The 22,653-nt window shown below is 53.5% G+C and overlaps 1 protein-coding gene across 4 annotated transcripts in view; it reads right to left on the reverse strand.

Annotated features, from left to right (window-relative positions):
* enox2 (ecto-NOX disulfide-thiol exchanger 2) overlaps window positions 1–22,653 on the reverse strand; it is a 231,011-nt gene that overhangs the window by 36,548 nt on the left and 171,810 nt on the right. For all 4 annotated transcript variants that reach the window (XM_064329345.1, XM_064329344.1, XM_064329346.1 and 1 more), the window contains 4 exons: window positions 15,579–15,734; window positions 6,073–6,279; window positions 3,799–4,032; window positions 602–814 (listed from right to left, as the gene is read on the reverse strand). In XM_064329345.1, the coding sequence (XP_064185415.1) occupies window positions 602–814; window positions 3,799–4,032; window positions 6,073–6,279; window positions 15,579–15,734 (810 nt within the window). The remainder of the gene's footprint in view (window positions 1–601; window positions 815–3,798; window positions 4,033–6,072; window positions 6,280–15,578; window positions 15,735–22,653) is intronic.

Genomic DNA, 22,653 nt, shown 5'->3' on the forward strand with positions numbered 1-22,653 from the left:
GTGTGTGTGTCTGTGTGTGTGTCTGTGTGCGTGTGTGTGTGTGTGTGGGTGCGTGTGTGTGTGTGGGGTCTGTGTGTGTGTGTGTTGTGTGTGTGTCTGTGTGCGTGTGTGTGTGTGTCGTGTGTGTGTGTGTGTGTGTGTGTGTGTCTGTGTGTGTGTGTGTGTGTGTGTGTGTGTGTGTGTGTGTGTGTGTGTGTGTGTGTGTGTGTGTGTGTGTGTGCGTGTCTGTGTGTGTGTGTGTGTGTGTGTGTGTTCCTGCGAGGCTCTTATTCTGACTCTCCGGGTGGGCGGGCTGTTGCGCTTACACTTGGGGAGCAGGGCTAATAAGAGGTCTGTGATAATAACATGCAGCAGCCCAGCGGTCTGAGAGCCTATGAGGAACGGGTGAGTGCACCTGCTCCTTGCTAAAGACTTCTTGATGTACTAAGCACTGCAACTGCACCTCCTACTGCCTAACAGCTTCTTGACGGACCAGACAAAGCGAGATGATCTATACTTAGACTCAGATCCGTATTACACACCGAGCGCCTGAGACGCGCAGACCCGACCGTGCCCTGCAGGGGGCGCTGTGGAGGTGAAGGGAGTGGGTGGGTTTACTCACATTGCACGAGGATCCCCGCCAGGGCGTTCTTGAACTTCTCCTTGGCCTCCTCCATCTCCTTCTCGTGCGCGGCCTTCTCGTTCATCAGCCGGCGGATGTGGCTGTTGGACGACTGGATCATGGAGTAGAAGTTGTTGGCGTTGCGGCGGTTCACCTCCCCCCGGTCCACCCAGGTGAGCAGGACGCGGACCGCCTCCGCGAACTTGGAATCGTCTGCGGAAGAGGAGCGGAGAGAAGGGGAGGGAAGGGGGGAAGGAGGGAGGGGGCAGATGGCAGGGGAGGGAGAAATCACAACGTTGGAGAAGAACCCGCATGAATTTGGAATGCTCGTCGACGCTGTGGTCATTAGCGAAATTTGTTTATCTGTGCAGACCTGAAGCTGATCTCCAAGCCAGCGAGTGACCAGGTGGATTATGGGAAGAACAAGGGAGTCACGCTGGGCAGGCAGAAAGAATGATTTTAATAATGATGGCCGCCAGAAGCAAGCGCCCGGTGATGGTCTTTGAATGGCGCTGCAGGCTCCGAGCTTTCACAAGGCTTAATGAGCTCTCTCCGGCAGGTTAAGCTACGTTTCTGTCTTCGGTAATTGCACGTGTAAATGCTACTGCAGGTGGGTTTCCATACTTCTACACCAGCGGGGGAGAAAATTCATTTCCAGGCTCTTCTCAATAACAACTACAGAACTGCAGCTTCTGGTCCCGCCCTGCCCCGTATGGGGATAAAACTGTGTCTTTGAGCGTCACCGTAATGAAGGACATTAAAACCCTCTTGTTTTTATAGCCTAAAAGATGTCACAAAAAGAAATGCCCTTTGTTCCACACTCGGAAAAGGAAACAATCTGTTTCAGGCTAAATTTCCACCCTCCTGCCTAGACTTCCCCCCTCCTCCCCCACACGGCACCTCCCGGTGGTCGTTTTACATAATTGCAGCTGTGGCCGAGGACAGCACTTAGCAGTGAGGGCGCCATCGTTCCCTTTGATTGTTAACGACCCAATCAGACGCCTCGCCTCGCCTCCGGCCGGCCTCCCTCCCTCTCCCGCACCCGACACCGGACGTGCGGAACACGGCGGAACACGGCGGAACACGGCGGAGCTTTCCGCGCGGCGCGGCGAACACAACGCAGCGCGGCTAGCTCGTTCGCCGCCGGAGTGTTCATCTCCTCCGCCTCTCGGAGGAGGACCGTTTTCCCGACTTAGCATTTTTATCGAAACAAGGGGGGGGGCGGAGTCAAGGGGGCGGGCGCTTTCTAGCGCGCGGAGAGCACGGGCGCTCCTCCGTACTGCCTGAGATCACAGCCCCGGAGGGCGCGTGATTTATTTATGGCACGCGTGACCGCGGAGAGCCACAGGTCTGTCACGTTATTTGCATTAATAATCCATCACCGCTCGGATATTGAATCGATGTGTCATAAACATGAGTCCCCGGGGCCGCGCTGTATATTTACGGCGTGATTTAGCCTCCCGTGCCGCCGAGCCCGGCGAGGGCCCTGCCGGCAGCGGGCCGCGCGAAGCTGGGGGGGCTCTTATTAATAGACGCCGTCAGACGGGAACACAAACAGGAATCCGTCAGAGCGAGGCACTGAGACCGCGGTGGCCGGGGTGTGCCTCCCGCCTGCGACGGACCGGGTCCGGCACGGGCACAGCCTGCGCCGGAGAGACGCGCGTGTGCTCGGCCCGAGCTCCCGCAGGTGCTCTCTGGAAGGCCGCCAAAACCGCCAACAGCGCGGGAGAGAGGGCGCGATCCGCCGGCTGTTTTGGTTTCTCGAAAATGTTGCGCTACGCGTCTTTTAGCGAGGAGCTCGCGCGCAGAGCGGTGCGTGAGGGATAACCTGAGGTGCGGGGGGAGATTTCAGCCGACGGCTTCTGCCCGCGCTGCTAATGGTAAATGGTAAATGGGCTGCATTTATATAGCGCTGTTATCCAAAGCGCTTTACAATTGATGTCTCTCATTCGCCAGAGCAGTTAGGGGTTAGGTGTCCTGCCCAGGGACACTTCGACACGCCCAGGGCCGGGGATCGAACCGGCAACCCTCCGACTGCCAGACGACGGCTCTTGCCTCCTGAGCTATGTCGCCCCCCCCATGTCGCCGCTGCCCTCATTCCCCTCCCCAGCAGTGCCGAAAGCCGGCTGCTCCGCTGCTCGTACGCCAGCCCGTTAAATCACCACAGACTCAGACTGCCGGGGCAGAGAGATCCATCACGGTACCCGAAAAAAAGTGCAGCGTGCTCTTTAAAGAGCCGCCCGACCTCGATCGCTCTCTTTTTTTTTAGGCCCACCGCGTGCGGGACGCCCGCAGAAGCATCATCGCAGCTTGCCACCAGCGTCCTCTGGCACAGGCATTCTGTGACTCAGTTACAGCGCAGTTCTGAAGGATGCATTTGTTTAGGCCAGCAGAGCAGTGCGGGGGAGGTAAGATTATACTCTCCCTCTAAAATAAGAGACAAACAGTCACCGGCAGATACAGCGTCGGATAGCAGCCATTTTGGCTCAATCCCAGCTGAGCATTTTTTTGGTTCCCAGAACATTCTTGGAGCTTTATGGGAAAAGATCCAACATAAATTTGCCTGGTGTTCTGGATGTCCCTCAAATGTTATTTTTAAATAAATAATTCGAGTACTGTTATAGAAATGGGTTCAGAATTCTATGTAATTTTTGTTATTCCAGTCAAAAAGAATTTGTATTGTGGATTGTCATTGATGTTCTTTTTTAATGTTCATAAATTGCAAGTTAGCAATCTTCAGTGAATCAGACATTTTGTTCCCCCCACGACTAAACGATCATCATCAAGGGGATGTGGGCAGTAAGTTCATATGCAGCACGACTGGAATTATTTTCCACAGAACTGTGAACTCGTTTGGAACAGTAAATACATTTTAAGACCGTTTTGGAAAAAGAATTTGTCCCATAGCGTCATCACACAACCAAATGGGAATCTAACCGGAATGTTCTGCAACCTTCCCCAAGAATAACTGTGGTTGCTGAGATGGCTGGAACGGGGGGGGGGGGGGGGAATGTGTGTCAGATACACACTGACGGAAGGGGGGCGGGTTTGGGGCTTGAGGGGGAGGGGGGGCAGGGTTGGGGCTTGGGGAGGGGGGGTTGGGCTTGGGGGTGGGGGGGCGTGGTTGGGGGGAGGGGGACGGGGGGGGGCAGGGTTGGGGCTTGGGGGGGTGGGGTAGGGGGTGGAGCTTAGGTCACCTTTGAGCTTCTCTCCCAGCTGGCTGCTCTCGTGCTCGGAGTAGTGGACGATGGGGGGCGGCGACGGGGGGCGGAGCCTGTCCTCCTCGATCCGCCTCCGGTGGCGCTCCTCCCGCGCCAGCATGCGCTGCCGGCACTCCCACTCGTACAGGTCGTCCCGCGCCTGCGCGAAGTCCACGTGCAGCCGCCCCGTGTCCTTCTTGTCCGTGCTGGAGCCCAGCCTGATCCGGTACCCTGAGAGGAGGAGGACGAGGACCAGGAGGAGGAGGAGGAGGAGGGAGATGACAGGCCTGAGAAAGGAGCCGACAGCCAATCGGAATACAGCCAGCTTCTGTTTGGGCGCCGGTCGCAGCGCATCTGTCAGCGGGGCTCACAGAGGGGGCGCGGGGGCGAGACTGGGCTCAGGCGTTACACCTGCGCAATCCGGGGCCCAATTTATCTCGCCTTCACACCTGCTAATCTCCTACCGGAGAAGCACATCTGGCACGAGACCCGCGTGCCTTTCGTGCTACGCCATGGCGCGCCTCCCTCCCTCCCTCTCCCACACGCCGCATTTAAACTTCCACGCGATTGGTCAGGTCCTGGGGGGGCGCGGGGGGGCAGGCCGCTCCTTGTTCTTCACTTCACGGGCGAAACGTACGTTTTTTAAGAGGGCTTTTCACATTGACGGATAAAGGCGCGCTCAAAAGCGTGTCCCAAGTCTGCTGGGATGAGAGCCCGCGCGCGCAGAGCAGGGGCACTGATTGGAAGCACGCCGGTGTTTTTCCATTACAGACCCCCTCTCCCCTCCTCCGCGCGGCCTCCCGTCAATCCTGATTATAAAACCCGCGACTCAATTTTCGGCACGCGCCCGCGCGGGAGAACGACGCGCCCGTCTCGCCGTCTCCCGATCCCCCCCCCCCCCCGCGCCCCGAATCTTGTTTAAATCTGTTCGCGGCAGCGCCACAGCTGAAACACCCCGAAGGCGTCTTACGGAATAATAAAATGGAGCTGCGTTCCGAAAACAGAATCCAGGGGAGGTGAGAGGCTGCTAATTGTTCCGCGAGTGATATTGCAAAAAAAAAAAAGAAAAGAAAAAGAAAAAAAAAAAGCGTTTTATTTCTGTTTTGTTTTCCCCAGTTTGCTGGTTCGGAATAAATTCAGACAAACAAAGCACGGTTTCTGCTTGCGACAGACACAAATGCATTTCATCATGTTAGGATGCCGTTACACTCCCCGGTCTCTGCTCCTGATAGGCAGGTCCCTCAGGTCAAAGGTCAAAGCAGATTACAGAGCTTAACCTTTATTGGGCAGGATGGAGGGGGAGCGCTATTCCCCCCCCCCCTGCCCCCCCGCCCCCATTTCTGCTTTGTGGCTCGCGGTTTCTGTTTAATATTTCATACCGTGGATACTGTGTGAGAAATGAGGGGGCTTTATTTATGAACGGGGGGGGGGGGGGTTGGCCCAGACCATGAGGCTGCACTGTTTATGCCGCATCGCTGGAACACCAAGCGCTTCCCAAGCGAGAGGGGACAGCGGCATCAGAGAGAGAGAGGTAAATAATGCATGCGCTGTTATTGGAGCGGCCGCCATTTTTAATGCGCTTTCAGAGGTCCCGCGGTCCAGGGCCCAGGGTTCTTTTCATTTCCTCGTGCCGGCCCAAATGATTTCAGATGCAGCCGGAGACCGGCTGCTGGGAAACCCAGATAAGATAAGAGGCGGGCTGGGTCACATGACCAGCCTGAATGGGTACGGGGTGGGGGGGGGGGGCGGCTGGGGGGGTTCCTGCTGCTCGGCCATGATTTACTTCCCCTGTCTTCGAAACGGGGTGTGGGGTTAGTACCTGTCCCGTCGCCGTGTCCTCATTGACCTCTGCTGTGCGGGGTCTCCCCAGGAATGGTCAGAGACCCCCCGTCCAACGCTGGCTCACAGCCCCATACACCCCCCCCCCCCCCCCCACCGTTTAAAGCACCGTGCGGAGAGAAGGCCCATTCACTTTAATGGGGGGCCGGGCTCCCAGAAAACCTCTCTGAACAAGAGCTGTAGGGAGCACTTTGCTCAGCGCTCCTGTAAAACAAGATACGGACCCGTAAAGGATCCGGAATCAATCTCCAGCGGTGGTTTTTATAGTTGCGTTAAATGCACATACTGTCAGGCCGCTTTGCTTTACAGTCCTAAACGCTGTTGTAAAACTGAAGGTCTTTTTTTCCATTTTTATGATGCACACAGCTAAGGTAGCAGCGCTGGCAGGCTTGCCAAAACCACAGAGAGGGAGGACGGGGGGGGGGCACGAACCGGACAGGAAGAGGGCCTTGTCGACCGTGAACTCCTCGGCGAAGCGGATGTGGCAGAAGTTCTTCTTGCTCTTGCGGATGGCGATGATCTCGCCGCACTGCTCGAACACCTCCACGATCAGCTGCTCCGTGGCGTTCTCCGGCAGCCCCCCCACGAACACCGTCTTGCAGCCGGGGGGCCTCTCCCGGGTGGCAGGCGGGGGCAGGTCTGAGGAAGAGGGGGGGAAACGGATCAGAGGTTTACTAAAATGGGCCTTCATATGGAGCAAAACGACGCCCCACCTCCCAAAAGGAAACCCTCCACTTCACAAATGATTAACCTGAAAAATGAGGAGTCTCCAGGAGCTTTCCAGCTATTAGCTGTTAGAGAAGCACCATAGAGTTTTTCAGCTAGTTGCACATTTAATGAACAGAACAAGAACAGACTGCCATTTGTTGTCTGTGTTTAAACAGAAATGACACGATACAAGTAAGTGTAATAACACACAACGTCATACATGACATATATGTCATCACACAAATGAGATAAATAAGACTTCTAGGCATTATTTCCACACACACACACACACACACACACTTGTATCACACTGCAGTGATCATTCTTTTGGATGCAAGGACATTCCTGAAACCACTGTCACAGTAACCTCTCTGCTATAATCAAAATCATTGATCTTGAAGCGAGGTTGTAATTAAAACTACTACACGTGTAGGACACAAAGGTGCTTGTAATGAGACCGCATTAGATGCAGTGGAGTAAAAATGAAGGTATCGGCTGCTGTGATTGCTGATTAAACAGGCAAGCTTGTTAATCAAGAAAAACTACAAAAATCAATCAAAAAACTGAGTGACGACAATTATGCTGCAATGGTATCTGACTCATTTATATCTGGGCAGGCTACCACTTTTGGCTCATAGCAAGCAATGCTTTCTTGGAACCCATTCTACACTACTTTTACCAAAAATACGCGTGTATGAATTTATTCATGAAATAGAGTGCATATCCACATAAGAATACTTTACAGGACACATTTATTTCAAGACCATATGGCCAGTCCAGACAAAGCAGAGCAGTTGTACCCGTGAGGATCATTACAGACCTGCAATTATTGAGCACATAAGCAGCTGTACAAATGGACCATTCGTCACATACAAGCCATGCGTGCCACCCTGGACAAGGATAAGCAGATAAACCGATCATTTAAAAAGGTACTATGTAAAGCAAGTAGCATGTGTGAAAATGCAGTAATGTTCAGATTTCAACAAGGACGTGGTGGAGGAAACAGCTTAACTGGATGGGGGTCTTTCATTCTGTGAAAGAGGAGGGAAATGAGTCTGAGGGCTGGTGACTGTGAGAAGACCTACGAACATCATTGCAAGCAGACCTGCTTGAACGTGAAAACTCTAGCCCAGTACAAACCTGTCTTGGCCGGGACCTGTTATCTCCCAAGTTATTTGGGACTAAGGGGTCTAAAAGGTCATAAAGGAAGACCCAGTACTGACCCAGGCCCTGAGTTACAGACACACTGATGCAGAGTAAAGGGTCTGCAGGGTCATAAAGAGTGACCCAGTACTGACCCAGGCCCTGAGTTACAGACACACTGATGCAGTGGAAGGGGTCTAAAGGGTCATAAAGAGTGACCCAGTACTGACCCAGACCCTGAGTTACAGACCCACTCATGCAGAGTAAGGGGTCTAAAGGGTCATAAAGAGTGACCCAGTACTGACCCAGACCCTGAGTTACAGACCCACTCATGCAGTGTAAGGGGTCTAAAGGGTCATAAAGAGTGACCCAGTACTGACCCAGACCCTGAGTTACAGACACACTGATGCAGAGTAAAGGGTCTGCAGGGTCATAAAGAGTGACCCAGTACTGACCCAGACCCTGAGTTACAGACACACTGATGCAGAGTAAAGGGTCTGCAGGGTCATAAAGAGTGACCCAGTACTGACCCAGGCCCTGAGTTACAGACACACTGATGCAGAGTAAAGGGTCTGCAGGGTCATAAAGAGTGACCCAGTACTGACCCAGACCCTGAGTTACAGACACACTGATGCAGAGTAAAGGGTCTGCAGGGTCATAAAGAGTGACCCAGTACTGACCTAGACCCTGAGTTACAGACACACTGATGCAGAGTAAAGGGTCTGCAGGGTCATAAAGAGTGACCCAGTACTGACCCAGACCCTGAGTTACAGACTCACTGATGCAGTGTAAGGGGTCTAAAGGGTCATAAAGAGTGACCCAGTACTGACCCAGACCCTGAGTTACAGACCCACTCATGCAGTGTAAGGGGTCTAAAGGGTCATAAAGAGTGACCCAGTACTGACCCAGACCCTGAGTTACAGACCCACTGCTGCAGTGTAAGGGGTCTAAAGGGTCATAAAGAGTGACCCAGTACTGACCCAGACCCTGAGTTACAGACCCACTCATGCAGTGTAAGGGGTCTACAGGGTCATAAAGGGTGACCCAGTACTGACCCCGGCCCTGAGTTACAGACCCACTGCTGCAGTGACTGGTCACTGCTCTTTGGTTAGCGACGGCTAATGATCCTGGCGCGGACTGGAGAGGGCTAAGCAGCAGCACTGGCTTCCTCAGTCTCTCCAGGTCAGAAACACCGCCACTTTTCTACCCTTTCCTTTCAGATGTGCTTACGGACCCTTGCTCAGACTCATATGCTCTCCCTTCTCTCGGGCTGACAGTACCTGTCACAATAAGAGCAAGACTTACATTACACACCAGATGGAAAGCGTAAAAGATGTCAGGCTAATTGCTAACTGCCTGCTTCATTACACCAGACAGAACACGTCTAATTTGAGATTATTTTTCACCTACGGAGTAACAGTGGGTACCACGATTAAATGGGATGCAGCAGTTGGAAATATAAGTGGTATTTTTGTTGCGTTTGAGCTAAAAATACACAGGCACGATTAAATATTGATACAGTTCATGTGAATTAGTTTGAATTCCTCCATACTTAACAAGGTTTGACTTTCAGAAAAGAAATATTGAAACTGCGGCATGAAAGTGAAATTGCTGAATGTAAAGGACAAAAAAAACTCATAAAAATTGGTCTGTATATAAGACAAATGGCAGGACAAAACAGCCTTGTGCAGCTAATGAAACACACCTAGCCTGCATATAAGATCTGAGATGAGTTTTTCGGGACCAGAAACGAGTTTCAGTGAATGGTTCACTGCTTCCTACGGATCTGAGTGATTCTGCACACAATACGCTAATCTGCAGTACCTCTGGCATTGCTTTTCAAAGGAGCATATGTTCAAGAGCCCTCCCACCCCACCCCCTCCCCATGCCGACACCCCCCCCCCCCCTCGATTGACTATGGGCAGCTGGGGCGATGGGCTAAAATGGCGCTGATTGACAGCTGTGCATAAGCGGGCGCTGCGTGAGCGGGGCTCATTGCGCTAACTCCGCCGCCAAATTCTTGGGCGTAATTCGGTCTGAGCCGAAACAGCGGGGGGGGGGGGTCGCGCGGCGACCGTGGGGGTCGGCCGTCACGTTGAGAGGCGGTGACGACACGGGGGCGGTAGGGCCGGCTGGAGGCCAGGCGGCTGGATATAGCCCCACGCCCCCCCCCCCCGTTCCACGGCAGACGCGAGCCATCCATCATCCCCTGGATTAGTTTAATTCCTGTTTATCGCACCGCCGCTTCCAGGGATGAGCCCCCGGCTCGACCCTAAGGCCCCGGCTCAGGGGGGGGGGGGCCCTCTCAGACCGCTGGCTGCCCAAACAGACCCGGGGGGGGGGGGACACCTCCGCCGCCAGGGGCGTCCCGAATTCTGCCCCGTCTCCCAAACGCCAGCCATCCGATTTGTTCCTTCAGAGCCAGGCCCCAAGCAACGACGCACGCAGGGCTGAGACAGTAAATCTGCCGCACAGCTTCTTCACTGAGGAGATTACAATATGTAACAAAGGGCTACCTTGGCGCTGGGAACAGCTGCTTCTGTGCGCTGCACTTGAATCTTTTATAACACGCTGAGTCATATGTACTGGAGGGAGTTCGTTTGTTTCGTTTACAGTCGCACGCCAATTATGAACATGTCCCCGTGCCAACCGCATTTTACTTTTACCACAAAGACAGGACGGGGGCCCGCAAACGACGCACCTAATCTCGCGTCTTCTGAAAGCCGGGGGCTTGCGGGCCCAGTTATTCGGAAAGAGTTTTTTACTCGTCCGATACGCAAAAAAACGCACAGCGCTCTGTTTCAAGGCCCTGGGCCGGCAGACGCGCGGACGACAGCGCAAACGCCGACGCTAATGCGCTACGAGCGCCTGCGCTAACCCTCCCGGACGAGGGCGCGAGGCACAGGCCCGGCTCCGATTCCAGAGGGAGCGAGAGGATTTTACACGCCCAGGACCGAGGCAGTCGCGCCGTTTGAGGTGCGGTGACAACAAAGACGACGCCGCCGAACGCACGCCCAGGAAGAGCAGCAGCAACGCGTCGCACGTTTTCCGATTTTATTAACCCCACGGCAAAGAGAACGCATGATTTATGTATGAACGTTTCAGAAAATTTAACGGCGTAAACAGCGATGGAAGCGGATTACATGCCTTTGGTGTCAGTCTGATTAGCTGGTCGCTCATGACTGGCTGAAACTCTGAAATGACTTTGACTGCTGCGTGCGCAGAACGTAACCTCATTAGTCTGAGTGGCAGTTGAATTTAGTTTATGGGGTGATTTATCTTGTGAAAATCAAGTTACTCGAGCACATCGCAGTCTGTCACGAATGATCAATTAATCAAACTGACACAAAATGATTTTGTCAATATGCAAAAAATCTATATAAAACATATAAACGTATAAACAGCACTGCCTTTCCTTTTTATGCAGGCACAAAAGCTTTGTCCCATTTCTGTAGAATGGAGAAGGAAGAATTACTTACCTACACACATTTACATGAAAAAAAGACTAATGGCACTGAATGGATTACACAGCTGGATATGTCACAAAGACATTTCACCAGTCAGAGCGTTCCAGAGAGCAAGGGGGAGAGAGAAAAAGAGAGGGAGAAGGAGAGAGAGAGAGAAAGACAGAGAGAGCAAAAGACACAGGGAGGGAATGAGAGAGAGTGAGAGAAAGAGATTGCGAGAAAAAGACAGAGAGAGGGTGGGAGACAGAAAGAGAGAGGAGAGAGAGCGAGAAAGACAGAGACTGAGAGAGAGGACACAGAGCGAGAGAGAGCAAGGGTGAAAGACAAGGAGAGAGAGAACGCGAGAGTAAGAGACAACAAGAGAGGGAGAGAGAGAGAGAGAGAGATTGGGGGGATGGGGTACAGCAGCCATTGCCTGTGTTTATGCTGGCAAGCAGCAGCTGCATAAAGATTCCAGCGTAGTAATTTGGTCATGGGTGAGCTGCAGCCCAGCACAGGACTGTACAGGGGGTTAGGGAGTCCTGTGTTTCTCAGGAAAGGGGGTGCGGCGTACCCCGCCTCCCCAGCCCACGCCACCGACACACTTCACACGGACTCCGGCTCCACCGACGAGTTCAGCGGTGGAAACCCGGTCAGCGCCACCAATGCCAGGCACCGCCAGCACGACCACTTCCTGCTGAACTTCCTGTGGCCGTCTACGGAGACCCTTTTCAGCAGCAGAAATCAAACCCCCCTCCCCCCAACCCCTCCCCCGTTTCCAAAACCCTCCTCCTTTGGGAGACGCTTGGAGATGACAGTTCCTCTCTTTTTTCTGACAGCACCATCTCTCCTTTCTCCTTTTGCTTTCCGCAGACGGGGTGAAAGGGAAGAGAGGGGCGTGCTTTGGGGGAGAGGGGGGCTGGGAGAAGGGGACTGGAAGGGGCTTCACAGCAAACGAGCCGGATGAAGATGGAGATTGACGCCGGCGTGGAGGCCGCGAGGCGTGAGAGAGGCGGCACTTTCAGGGCCAGGTCGGCTCGGGCAGCGCTATTATACTCATTCATTAGCGACGCTTTATCCAGCGTACAAAGTGCATTCATGATCATCGCGTGGCGAAGCTGGCGCCCGCCGTACGCGCCCCGCCCCGCCGAGGACAAAGCGCACCTGCAAAGGGGGGCGGTGAGTCACCCGCGCGCCGCGCCGCGGAGGCCGAGGAGGACCCCGCCCGCCCGCCCGCCCGCGCGCGCCCACGGCAGCGCCTCACGAGGCCGACGACGACCAGGCGTCGTATCTTCATTAACCTCCGCGGGACGGAGATGACAGCAAGCAGAGGAGAGAGAAAACATGGCCCCCCCACCACCGCGCCCCCTCCCCATCTCCTCCCCCCTCCTCCCCATCTCCTCCCCCCCTCCTCCCCACCTCCCCACCCCCCCCACAGTTCTCGAGCCAGCTGGAAGGGATACGAGCCTGCGAGCAGTGGTCCGCAACGCTGTGGTCAGGCATGTGCAGGGAAGACCCGCGAGCTAATTAGGACCCCAGGGGTATAGCGGAGGTCCGGGGCGGGGAATGAGAAGCAGAGCCATTATGCCAAAATCCATCTCGTGCGGAAGCTTTCGAGAGCTGATCCAGGACAGAATCAGACTTCTATACGAGAGCCCCTACCCCCTTTCCCCTCTTCCTCCCAGAGCTCAACTCATCTAGCACCCTCCACCAGGGGGAGCTCTTCTGAACAAGAGCTCTGAGCATCGACAGCCCCACTCTAAACTCTCTGATCAGAGTCTGATCTCAGGCTTAAAAAAACCACAGAGAAATGAAAGGAAGGCCAGGGAGGCAGCTGGTCTCCCCCCCCCCCCCAGCTCAGCGTCTACAGCGCAGCGGAGCCTACGGGGGTTCGATTAAGCAGACCGGGCAGTGATATCCTGAGCGGTCACACCTGATTAAAAAGCAGAAGGGGGAGGCGGGCGTGCGGTGTGGACCGTCTGCCTCGCCGGCGTAACTGAGCGAGGCCGGGCGCCGCTTTCAAAGGGCGGCCTGACAACTCTCATCGGGAAAAGAAATAATCGCGTGGAACTGTTGCTTCAAAGGCGGACTAACCCCCCCCCCCTCCCCACCCCCTTCAATATGCTCCACCTGCTGGGGAAGAAACAAGGTTGGGTGGGGCAGGGGGGCGGTTGGAATTACAACTTAAGATGAGTGCGAAGACAGAAAGCAGAGACAGGGGCAGAGGTATGTAGGGAAGAGGTGGGGGTTTTGGGGGGGGGGGGGTTCAGAAAGGAAGAGGTGGGGGGTTATAGTGGGGGGGGGGGTAAGAAAGGAAAAAGTGGGGGGGGGAAGGGGAGCATGCTCTCTCTCAGTCGCCTGGGTCTCTCTGATGGCAGACGAGGCTGAAAGCTCTGGGATTGAGTGAGAGCGTCTCTGAGCCCTCCTGATGGCTGATGGGAGAGGCTCTGCTGATTGCTGATGTATAATATATACCAGACGCCAGGCCCCTCCAGCCCCCACCCCTGCCAGCTAATGCTGCTCATATGGCCCTTTGATCCGTGGGGAGAGGCGGGGGGGGGGGAGGGGGCTCCAGGAGAACCTGGGAGGAAGGAACCTTGGGGCTCAGCGGAGTGCACACTGTGTTTTCTTTGGGAAACGACCCGTGCAGTCTGCAGGGACTACAGTACCAACCGCTACTGAGACATCGCTCATGGCTAAAAGACCTTCCCCGGACACAGTGCCTAATTCCACAGAAATGTACGTGGTTTTCCTAAAACCAGTGCCTTAATTCCCCAAAAATGTATGTGCTTTTCCTAAAACCAGTGCCTAACTCCACAGAAACGTAAGTAGTTTTCCAAAAACCAGTACCTAATTCCACAGAAATGTATGTAGTTTTCCAAAAACCAGTGCCTAACTCCACAGAAATGTAAGTAGTTTTCCAAAAACCAGTACCTAATTCCACAGAAATGTATGTAGTTTTCCAAAAACCAGTGCCTAATTCCACAGAAATGTATATGTTCCGAAAACAAGTGCTAAATTCACCAGAAATAAGTCAGAATGCTTAATCTACTCTTTATCTACTCTTTACTCTCAAATAAATCTATGAGCCAAACATGAAAACAGTCCTGAATTTACAGTAAAGCTATGGTGCATCCAGAAATCAATTCTTACTTTGGTATAAAGCCATTGTGAAACATGAAACCAACAGTTAATTTTGTATGAAGCTATGCCGAAGCATGAATCCAATGCTTAATTCACAAGAAATCCATCATGAAACATGAATCCAATGCTTAATTCACAAGAAATCCATCATGAAACATGAATCCCCTGTTTAATTCATTAGAAACGAGAGCCGGACTCTTCCTCAAATGTCCTGTCAATAAGCGCTGGTCTTATCAGGCACAACAGGCAGAGGAGAAGATCGTCACGACACGGTGCAGCTCAGCCAGGCCCATTCACGGGAAATTCACAGGAGGACACACCCTTCTGGAAACGGGACGCCGCACGGGGCGCGCCGCGCCTGAGGGGAAGAGGAGGAACAAATGCCTCCAGGCCACGTTTTCGTGTTTTTCAAAGAGGAGCTCGAGCTCCACGAGGGATCTGATGCGGATCCCTATTGTTTATGAAAGGGTTACGGTGACCTCACACAGAACCCTTCAGCTGTTTTCCAAGACTTGATAAAAGATACACACATCCCCCCGGTGTATAAATGTAACAGATGACGGTAATGAGAGTGAATGAATCATTGAGTGAGTGATTGAATGGTGGGGGTCCCGACCATCATGAGATTGAGGAAGCCACACTCGCCCGCCCATCACTGTGTACGGGTGCAGGGCAGGGGCAGGCTTTGGGGCGAGGCCCAGATGAAGGTTTGCATCGCACCCCTATCCCTGGGCCGGACCGCACACCCCCACACCAATGACCGTCACCGGAGGGGCGTGAGGGAGGGGAGGGGAGGAGGAGGAGAGGGAGAAAGGGAGGGAGGGAAGAGGGAAGAGGACGTGGAGGAGGGATGTGCCCTAGTGGAGTTTTATACCGCCTCAGATCTTTGTCTCCACAGAGGTCATTTTCCCAATTACAGGGCTCACCTCCCCCGTGTCTCCCGCTCTCGGGGACCGGAATGCAGAATGAGCCGCTGCTCAGGAAGAAGGGCAAGAGAAGCCCCCCCCCCCCCCTTCTGAAGGGAGCACCGCTTTCCCAGCATGGTGGAAACCCCCAAAACAAACCCTGTCCCAAAACCGTGGTTCCCCCCCTCCCCGTCCTGTGTTCTGCTTGGCGTGGACTTTACGACCTGTCGGAATTTTTAATGTCGAGTCGATACGTCCCGCGCCGAAGCTCCCCGGGCCAGGGGCGTAATTTTTGCCAGAGACCTTGACGCCTCTTCTCTTTTTTTTCGTATTTTAATTTGGTGTGTTTTTTATTTATTTATCTTTTTTTTTTTAGGCGGGACCTCATGAGTCAATACTGCCAATTAAAATGCATGAGGGAGAGATGGAATGCTTATCAACGCACAAAGAGAGCGGGCGGAAAGTGAGAGGAGAGCCGAGGTGATCTCGAGGTGTGGGGGGGGCTGGGGCGGGGATACTGCTGCACGTGTGTGTGTGTGTGCGTGTGCGCACGCGTGCGAGACAGCTCGGCGATCGAAGAGGCGGGGCTTACTGGGGTTAGGAGGAAACAGGGTGCAGCTCTTGCAGTGGATGATCTCCTTGACGATGGGCATGTCTTGCGAGATGGGCGGGGGCACGATGCCCAGGCCGGGCATCATGGGGTTCATGGGGGCGATGCCGGTCATCAGGCCGAGGCCGGGGTCAAAATCTGCAGAGGGGACAGAGAGAGAGAGAGAGAGAGAGAGAGAGAGGCCATTTTAAACAGAGTGCTTCAAACGCTTTAGCTCTTCAAGATGGCCGCGACGCTCCAAAGCCACAAAGCAGGATTACTATGTTAGCTGGATAACGGCACTGAGTAAAACCCGGATCAGCTCCTTTTACTGCAGTCCATGTTCCAGATTTGGGAAGCTTCCGGGTTTTACACGGTGCAGTTATCTAGCTAACTCGGTAATCTTGCTTCATAATACAGGCCCCGAGTCTTGGAAAAACACTCATATGCATAGAGGATGATGGAATTCAGAAACAATTCTGAAAATTTATGTTGGTACTGGCTGATCAGTGCATGATTTTGTTCTTTATACACGTAGAGATGAGGATTTATTTCAGATAAAATCATTTCTCCTCTTCCCTTTGAACTGGGTAATGCAAAGGCAATGTATAAATGAATAAATAAACAAATAAATACATGCTTGCATGCATAATTTAGCAAACAAACATCATAAAAAATTTAACGGGTCTATGGATGCATTACTGTCTATTGATTCTCTACTTTCCACCCTGACTGGTTTAGACTTTGCCATTATACAATGTAATCTCGGTTCCATTCCCCAACAGCTTGTGCATATAAAAAGCACTATGAGAACATGCTCATATTCATTTACAAGTATTGATTGGGACATTTGGACTGCCACTATGTTCCTGTGCCGAGCCCTTTGAAATGTAAATGAATTTGCTCTCTCCCTCTGCCTGCTGAGTTTCTGCTGCATGCGTGAAAATCGGGTCTTTATGCCTGTCTATCCTGTGTGTGTGTATGTGTGTGCCTGTATGTGTGTATGTGTGTGTTTATGTGTGTGTATGTGTGTGCTTGTATGTGTTTATGCATGTGTGTGTGTGCGTGCGTGTATGTGTGTGTGTGTGTGTTTTTGTGTGTGTTTGTGTGTGTGTATGTGTGTGCTTGTGTGTGTTTGTGTGTGCATGTGTGTGTGCGTGTGTGTGTGTGTGCGTTTGAGTGTATCTGTGTGCTCATGCCTGTTTAAATAAAATGCATGAAGAAAATAAATCCTCATTTGGGTGAGGGCTGGCCAGGCGGGTGTGACGCCTCTTTTCACTGAAGCTGGGTCAAGGTGGCTTTGAAACGCCTTTCACAGTTTGCGCAGAGGGGTAAGCTCAGAATGAGTTTCCAGCCACACTGCACTCGCACACACATCATAAAGTGGTCCACCGTAGGAGAAAAGCACACTGACACGCAGTGATAATGCTCCTAGGCCCGGGTTTCATGTGCGGCTGCTAAGCGCATGCGCAGACGTGCAGGTGGACAGAGGTCTGCGCAGACGCGAAGCTGTAATATTTTATGGTGCTGCTGAAGAGAGCCTTACAGAGGCACTGATGCCAGAGGGGAGCCCGATCTACCATGAGACAGAGAGAGAGAGAGAGAGAGAAAGATATGAAGTGGAAGGTGAAGAGACAGAGATGGAAAGAGAGAGGAAGCGAAAGAGGGGGAAAGAGACAGAGAAGAGAGAGAAAGAGAGATAGCAGAACACAAGACGGGAAGTGGAGGAGCAGGTTATTCCTTCCCGCCTGGCTCCTTATTGATTGCGCTACCATTGGTATTCCTGTCTCATAGCCCAAACGGAGAGGAACCGGGTGATAAGTTGCACCCGTGGCTTCAGGGTGATGGCTTTCTCTGGGCAGCGGGGTGGGGGTGGTGGGGTGGTGGGGCGGCGGTGGGGGGGGGGGGAGCGGGGTGGGGGGGTGGGCCCTCCGCACTGCCAGGCGACCGGCAGAATGCCAATGCCCTGCTTCTGTCACACCTGCCCCTGCAGGACTAATATGAACTTTTCCATTGGCTCTGGCTTGTTTTTTTTAGGTTATATATAGGTTCCTGTGTCCCGGCGGCACCAGCAGCTGCAACCTGTCCCAGGTGTGATTACCAGGGAGGAAGATTAAAGAACAGGCGGCGACGGGGGCAGACGCGACAGCGGGAGCCTGGACTGAGAGGGAACCGCGGTCCTCCGGGAGTGCGAGGGGAACGCGGCGAGGGGAACGCAGAGGCACGGGGCTGATCCTGAGGTGCCGGGAGACTGAGCCGGTCCGATGAGGGGCTCAGAGACCGACCGATGCCCTGGACCCTGGAACGTGATCCGGAGCCTGCTCTGTCCATGAAGCGAACCCTCTGAGCGAGGAGGAGGCGGAGGAGGCGGAGGAGGGGGGGGTAGGAGAAAGTCTGAGGAGAAGGAAGGGACTTTGAGAACAGGGTTAACTAAGTCAGCAAAGCAGGAAGTGACAGCTAAGTTAGCTAAGCACAAAGTGATATCTAAATTAGCAAAGCAGGAAGTGGCTGCAAAATTAGCTAAGCACAAAGTGATAGCTAAATTGGATGAGCAGGAGTTGACAGCTGTAACCTAAGCAGGAAATAACAGCCAGATTAGCTAAGCAGGAAGTGATAGCTAAGTCAGCGAAGCAGGAAGGGGTATGAAAAGCGGCTCTGTGTCGCACGCACGCGTGTGAACTCCAGCTCTTCTCCAGCGTAGCGCGGCGCTCCTCCCCTCAGAGCTGGAACAGGAAGCAGGGGGACGCCGGCTGCCGGTCGGGGAGCCGAAAGGCCGGGCGTGTGATCCTACGGTTGAGCTACAAAGTGGAGAGCGAGACCCCCGAGGGGGGGTGGGGTGGGCTGGGGTGGTGGGGGGGGGCGCTGGGGGAGAGCGAAGGGCTTTCATCTGATCCGTGAGGGCAGGTGCGGGCCATCGGCGGGCGCTGCCAGGTCCCTGGCACCCCCGGTAATGGGCACGGCGCTGATGAATTATGGAACCCGCGCTCGGGCTGGCAGCGCGTCGGACGCCCCGTTTGGACCGGTCCGGCGGGAAGGGCTCGGCGGAAAGGAGACGTTTCCACCCCTGACGCGTTTGGGACGCGTCGCAGATTCCTTCCGAATAAAGAGCGAACGGCTGTTAAAATATGAACCCGTGCTCTCAGGGCACACTCATAACGCACCGCGCAGGGAAGAACAGAACAGCGGGAACCGAGAGGGACTGTCCTTTAAACGCAGAGGAAAAACTCTCTCTCTCTCCACTCCAGCTGTTCGGAGAAGGAGGCTTATTGGGACTGGGTCGTATTGAGATGCAGTGCATTTCCCCCTGCGTTTCCATCAACGTCACAGCCGAGGGGGGGGGGGTTGAGTTTCCATCAATGTCACAGCCGGGGAGGGTGGGTTGTGGGGGGGGGTGTGAGGAAAATCCTGAAGATAATGTAAATTATTTAGGCTTCTGCTGTTTCTGAAGAATTTAGTGGATAAAGAGAAACAAAGGGGGTGCGCCTGTGAAAGACATGTTTTGCTGTCTCGGCTTGTATAAATATGCCATCCTCAGCAAAAGAGGACAGGAAAAAATAAATAAGAAAGAAACTCCTTATCACCGTGACAACAGAGAAACAGCTGAACTTGTGCTCCCTTCCCTGGGCTCTGCTGTGAGAAATCTTGTTTCTCAAGCCCGCCCACACCTATCTCCCATCCCCCATCGCTTATTTAACCAGCCCTCTGCTCGGCTGTTTGAGAATCGGTTTCCTGTACGACGGTGAATTAAATGAAGTTGTGATCCAGCCATCAATCAACAAAAAGTGAGCGAGAAAAGAAACTCCCATTTTGATTTCGCTGTGGGCAGCAGGCAGAGGTTGATGAGTCGCATTGGGGTGGGTACGGAGTAGCACGGTCCCGTCTCACAGTTCCCAGGGTTAATGAAGCCAGAGAGGAACTGGGGGGTTTAGGGGGGGGGGGTGGAGTGGACACAGAGCTCCGCAGAGTTATGCCGGGTATTCCCTCGTGAGAAACAGCAGCTGACCCTTCTGAGACGAGCCGAGAGCCTCACGGAAAATCTGCGGGCAAACATCCCCCTTTCCCATCTGGATCCCGCTCAGGAACCGCCAGGAACGCTGGCAGCCAAAAACAGGGAGCCCAAGAAGCGCTTAGAGGCGCATTTAAAGAGCGGCACCGGGAGGGAACACACAGAGGCCTGCCCGCCCGCAGCCGTGCTCCATATTCATGCCCACCCCTCCTCAGGCTCCATACAGACACCCCCCTCTCCTGGAGGGCCGCTCAGTCGGGGCGGAGACGAGAACTCAGCCAAGCAATTTTTGGAGGGTATTTGTCTTCATGAGCCCGGGTTTATGGAAAAAAATAATACGGGGACAAAAGAGAAGAGGAGAGTGTGATTGCGATTCTCGGCAGAGTAAGAAACTCATTCATAATTCTTTTATGCTGGCGCATTCATAATGGGCGGAGACGGGGTCTGTGAGGCGAATCGGGCCGCCGCACGCCGGCGCGCCCCCTCCGTCTCGCGGCCGGCCCCGTCTCCAGCCCTCGGGTGCAATCAAGGCGCTGACGAAACATCTGAAAGAGCAGATCAATGAGCTCGCCCGCTCTGAAGTAAGCCATCCGCTCCTCTCATTAACCACCGGATTAGGCCACCTCTGTCGCGCCTGCAAATGTCAAGCAGAGGCAGCCAGCCACAGGGCTGCTCTGCGAATGCAATCGGAGGGAGTTCAGCAATATCGACTTTCAAAAAAAAAAACGTCCGATCGCACACGAAATCAGCGCTCCGTCTGCAGTCATCAGGGGAGCCGACAAATCCCTGCCTCCTCCACCAGGCTCAGGCACGTCACGTCAAAGTGGATGGGAATAGCCCCATCGCTTGGGAGCGGGTTCCATCTTAGCATCAAAGAGCCCTGCCAACTACATTTCCCAAGAGGCCGCTGTATGTCGGCTGTAATTGGATAACGTGTGAAATGTGGAAACCCTTGGGGTGTGATTATTGAAGGAGCAGTTAAACCCCTGGATCAGACAGCTCCAGAAGCAGGGGTCTATCAGGCTCTCCTTTTTTTAAATCTACACAAATACTTTTTGAAATGTATGACAGAAGGATTAGGAAAAGAGAATGTCAAGACTTCTGTGGAATCTGAATGGTGTAAAAAAAAAAAGACTGCATACGATTTCTAAGAATGGCTCTCCAGTGGGGGAAAAATGAAAAAGAAAGTGCAGTATAATGGGTAGGGCACTGGGCTTGTAACCTAAAGGTTGCAAGTTCAATTCCCAGATAGTATAAGAGAATTGCTTACTTAACCTGAATCGCTGCAGTGAATATCCAGCCGTATAAATGGATACTATGTAAAAAAGCAATGTAAAAGCCCCAAGAAGGTTCCAGATGGTTATAATTAGGGAAAGTAAATCTTACTTCATATTTACAAAATGTATGGCAAACGCTACAGCATTGAAGTCAGTTTAATCAGTCCTCTGGCTTCCAAAAAAAAAAGTACTGCAAACTTTCAGACAAGACTTTCAACTCCAGGCCTCACTACTTCAGCCATGTCTGAGATGGGTTAAGTGAGGACGAAGGACTAAGCTAGGCCCTTTGACAGTGCTCATGGGGTCTGTCACATCGCGGTCCACATAACCCAAATTCTGCGAAGGGAAAAAAAAACGGCAGCTACGCAGGGCTCGCTGTAGTCACCTGGGACGCAATCTGGCTTTGTGTGCTTTCGTCCTTTCCGAGCCAGAACAGAAACACTCCCGGCGTTCCTCAGAAATGCCTATTTATACAGCTGGCCAGACTTCCAAGAGCCAACCTCGTCCTCTCGAGCCAAGTTTCCCTTTGTTCCAGCGCTGAAAGTTGGTGGCTATTCCGCCACCATTGGGCAGGGTAGGAGGAGCTAGGCGCTATTATCCGAGCCTTTTTTTCTGGGTTTTTCTTCGGCCGTCGGCGACTGACACACAAAGCCTCGCGACCGCACTGTGGGAAAAGGACGGCGAGGTGCGGACAGCGAGGAAGAGCGTCGGGAGTGGGGGGGGGGGGGGGGGGGGGGTTCGGCTCCAGAGGATGAAGAAGTGACAAAAGAGACAATAAAAGGGCGTCTGCTTCCGCGCCAAGGAGCCGATCTCAAATCCGGGGGATTACCGCGAAGATTCTGACGGACCGCGCTCGCACAGCCTGGTCCGTGGGGGGGGGGGTGGGACGAGGCCCAAAAAACCCGGGCTCGATGTCCGCGCATATCCAGGCCTCACATCTCTAAAGCCACATGAGCCTCCGTCATTCTGACTATGCCAGCCTAAATGAACACAGCACGCCCGCGCGGGCCTGGACCCGCCGCGTAATTAATGGGGCATTTACACTCGCCCATGCCAGGCGGGTCGGCCGCTCGGAACGGCATGCGCTCGCTTTACAAGGTCCCACCCGCCCGGCATTTCAAATCGGGCACCGGCGTGCGGCAGGCATGCCACCCCCGCCCGCGGTTGGGTTCGGGAGACATTTACGGGTCGTAAAAAGAAAGTGGACTGCGCGAAGCGCGCCGACCACATGACCAGGATGACCTACCCGGTGCTAAAAACAGACCGGCCCGTCTGACAAATAGCGCTACCCCCCCCCCCCCAGGTTGCGCGAGCGCGGCTGACATGCCTAAGGTAAGGATACCGTGACGGGTCACGCTGACACTGTTATTTGGGAGCGAACAAATTAGTCTGCGGTGGAAGTGCAAATCCCGTTCGACTTCCTCGCCCACGGACCCTCGGATCAGACAACTCGTTTCGCGATGAGTTGAACTGTTTCACATTTCCGCTGTGCCATCTTATAGACTACTGGGAAATTAAAGAGCTAAGCAGCGTAACCCAAAGATACTTGACTTTAGCCAGCTCGCCTGCTAGTGCAGCAGATTTATTTATTTTTTTTTTTGTAAAGGTAGCACAGAATTATAGGGGAGCTTATCCATTACTGACGGCAAGGTGAAAACTCATTGCAGTACACACACTGTTTGAGCAGGTCGGTTGTCCAGAGGGGTAGAGCCATTTTTTCTGAACACCGGAAACTAAATTCTGCTACTATCAGGAACCAGGTTTAAATGGAGCAATTATACTGAAGAGCACACAG

This window comes from Anguilla rostrata, chromosome 3, assembly GCF_018555375.3.
Source record: "Anguilla rostrata isolate EN2019 chromosome 3, ASM1855537v3, whole genome shotgun sequence".
In the NCBI taxonomy this organism is placed as follows: Eukaryota; Metazoa; Chordata; class Actinopteri; order Anguilliformes; family Anguillidae; genus Anguilla; species Anguilla rostrata.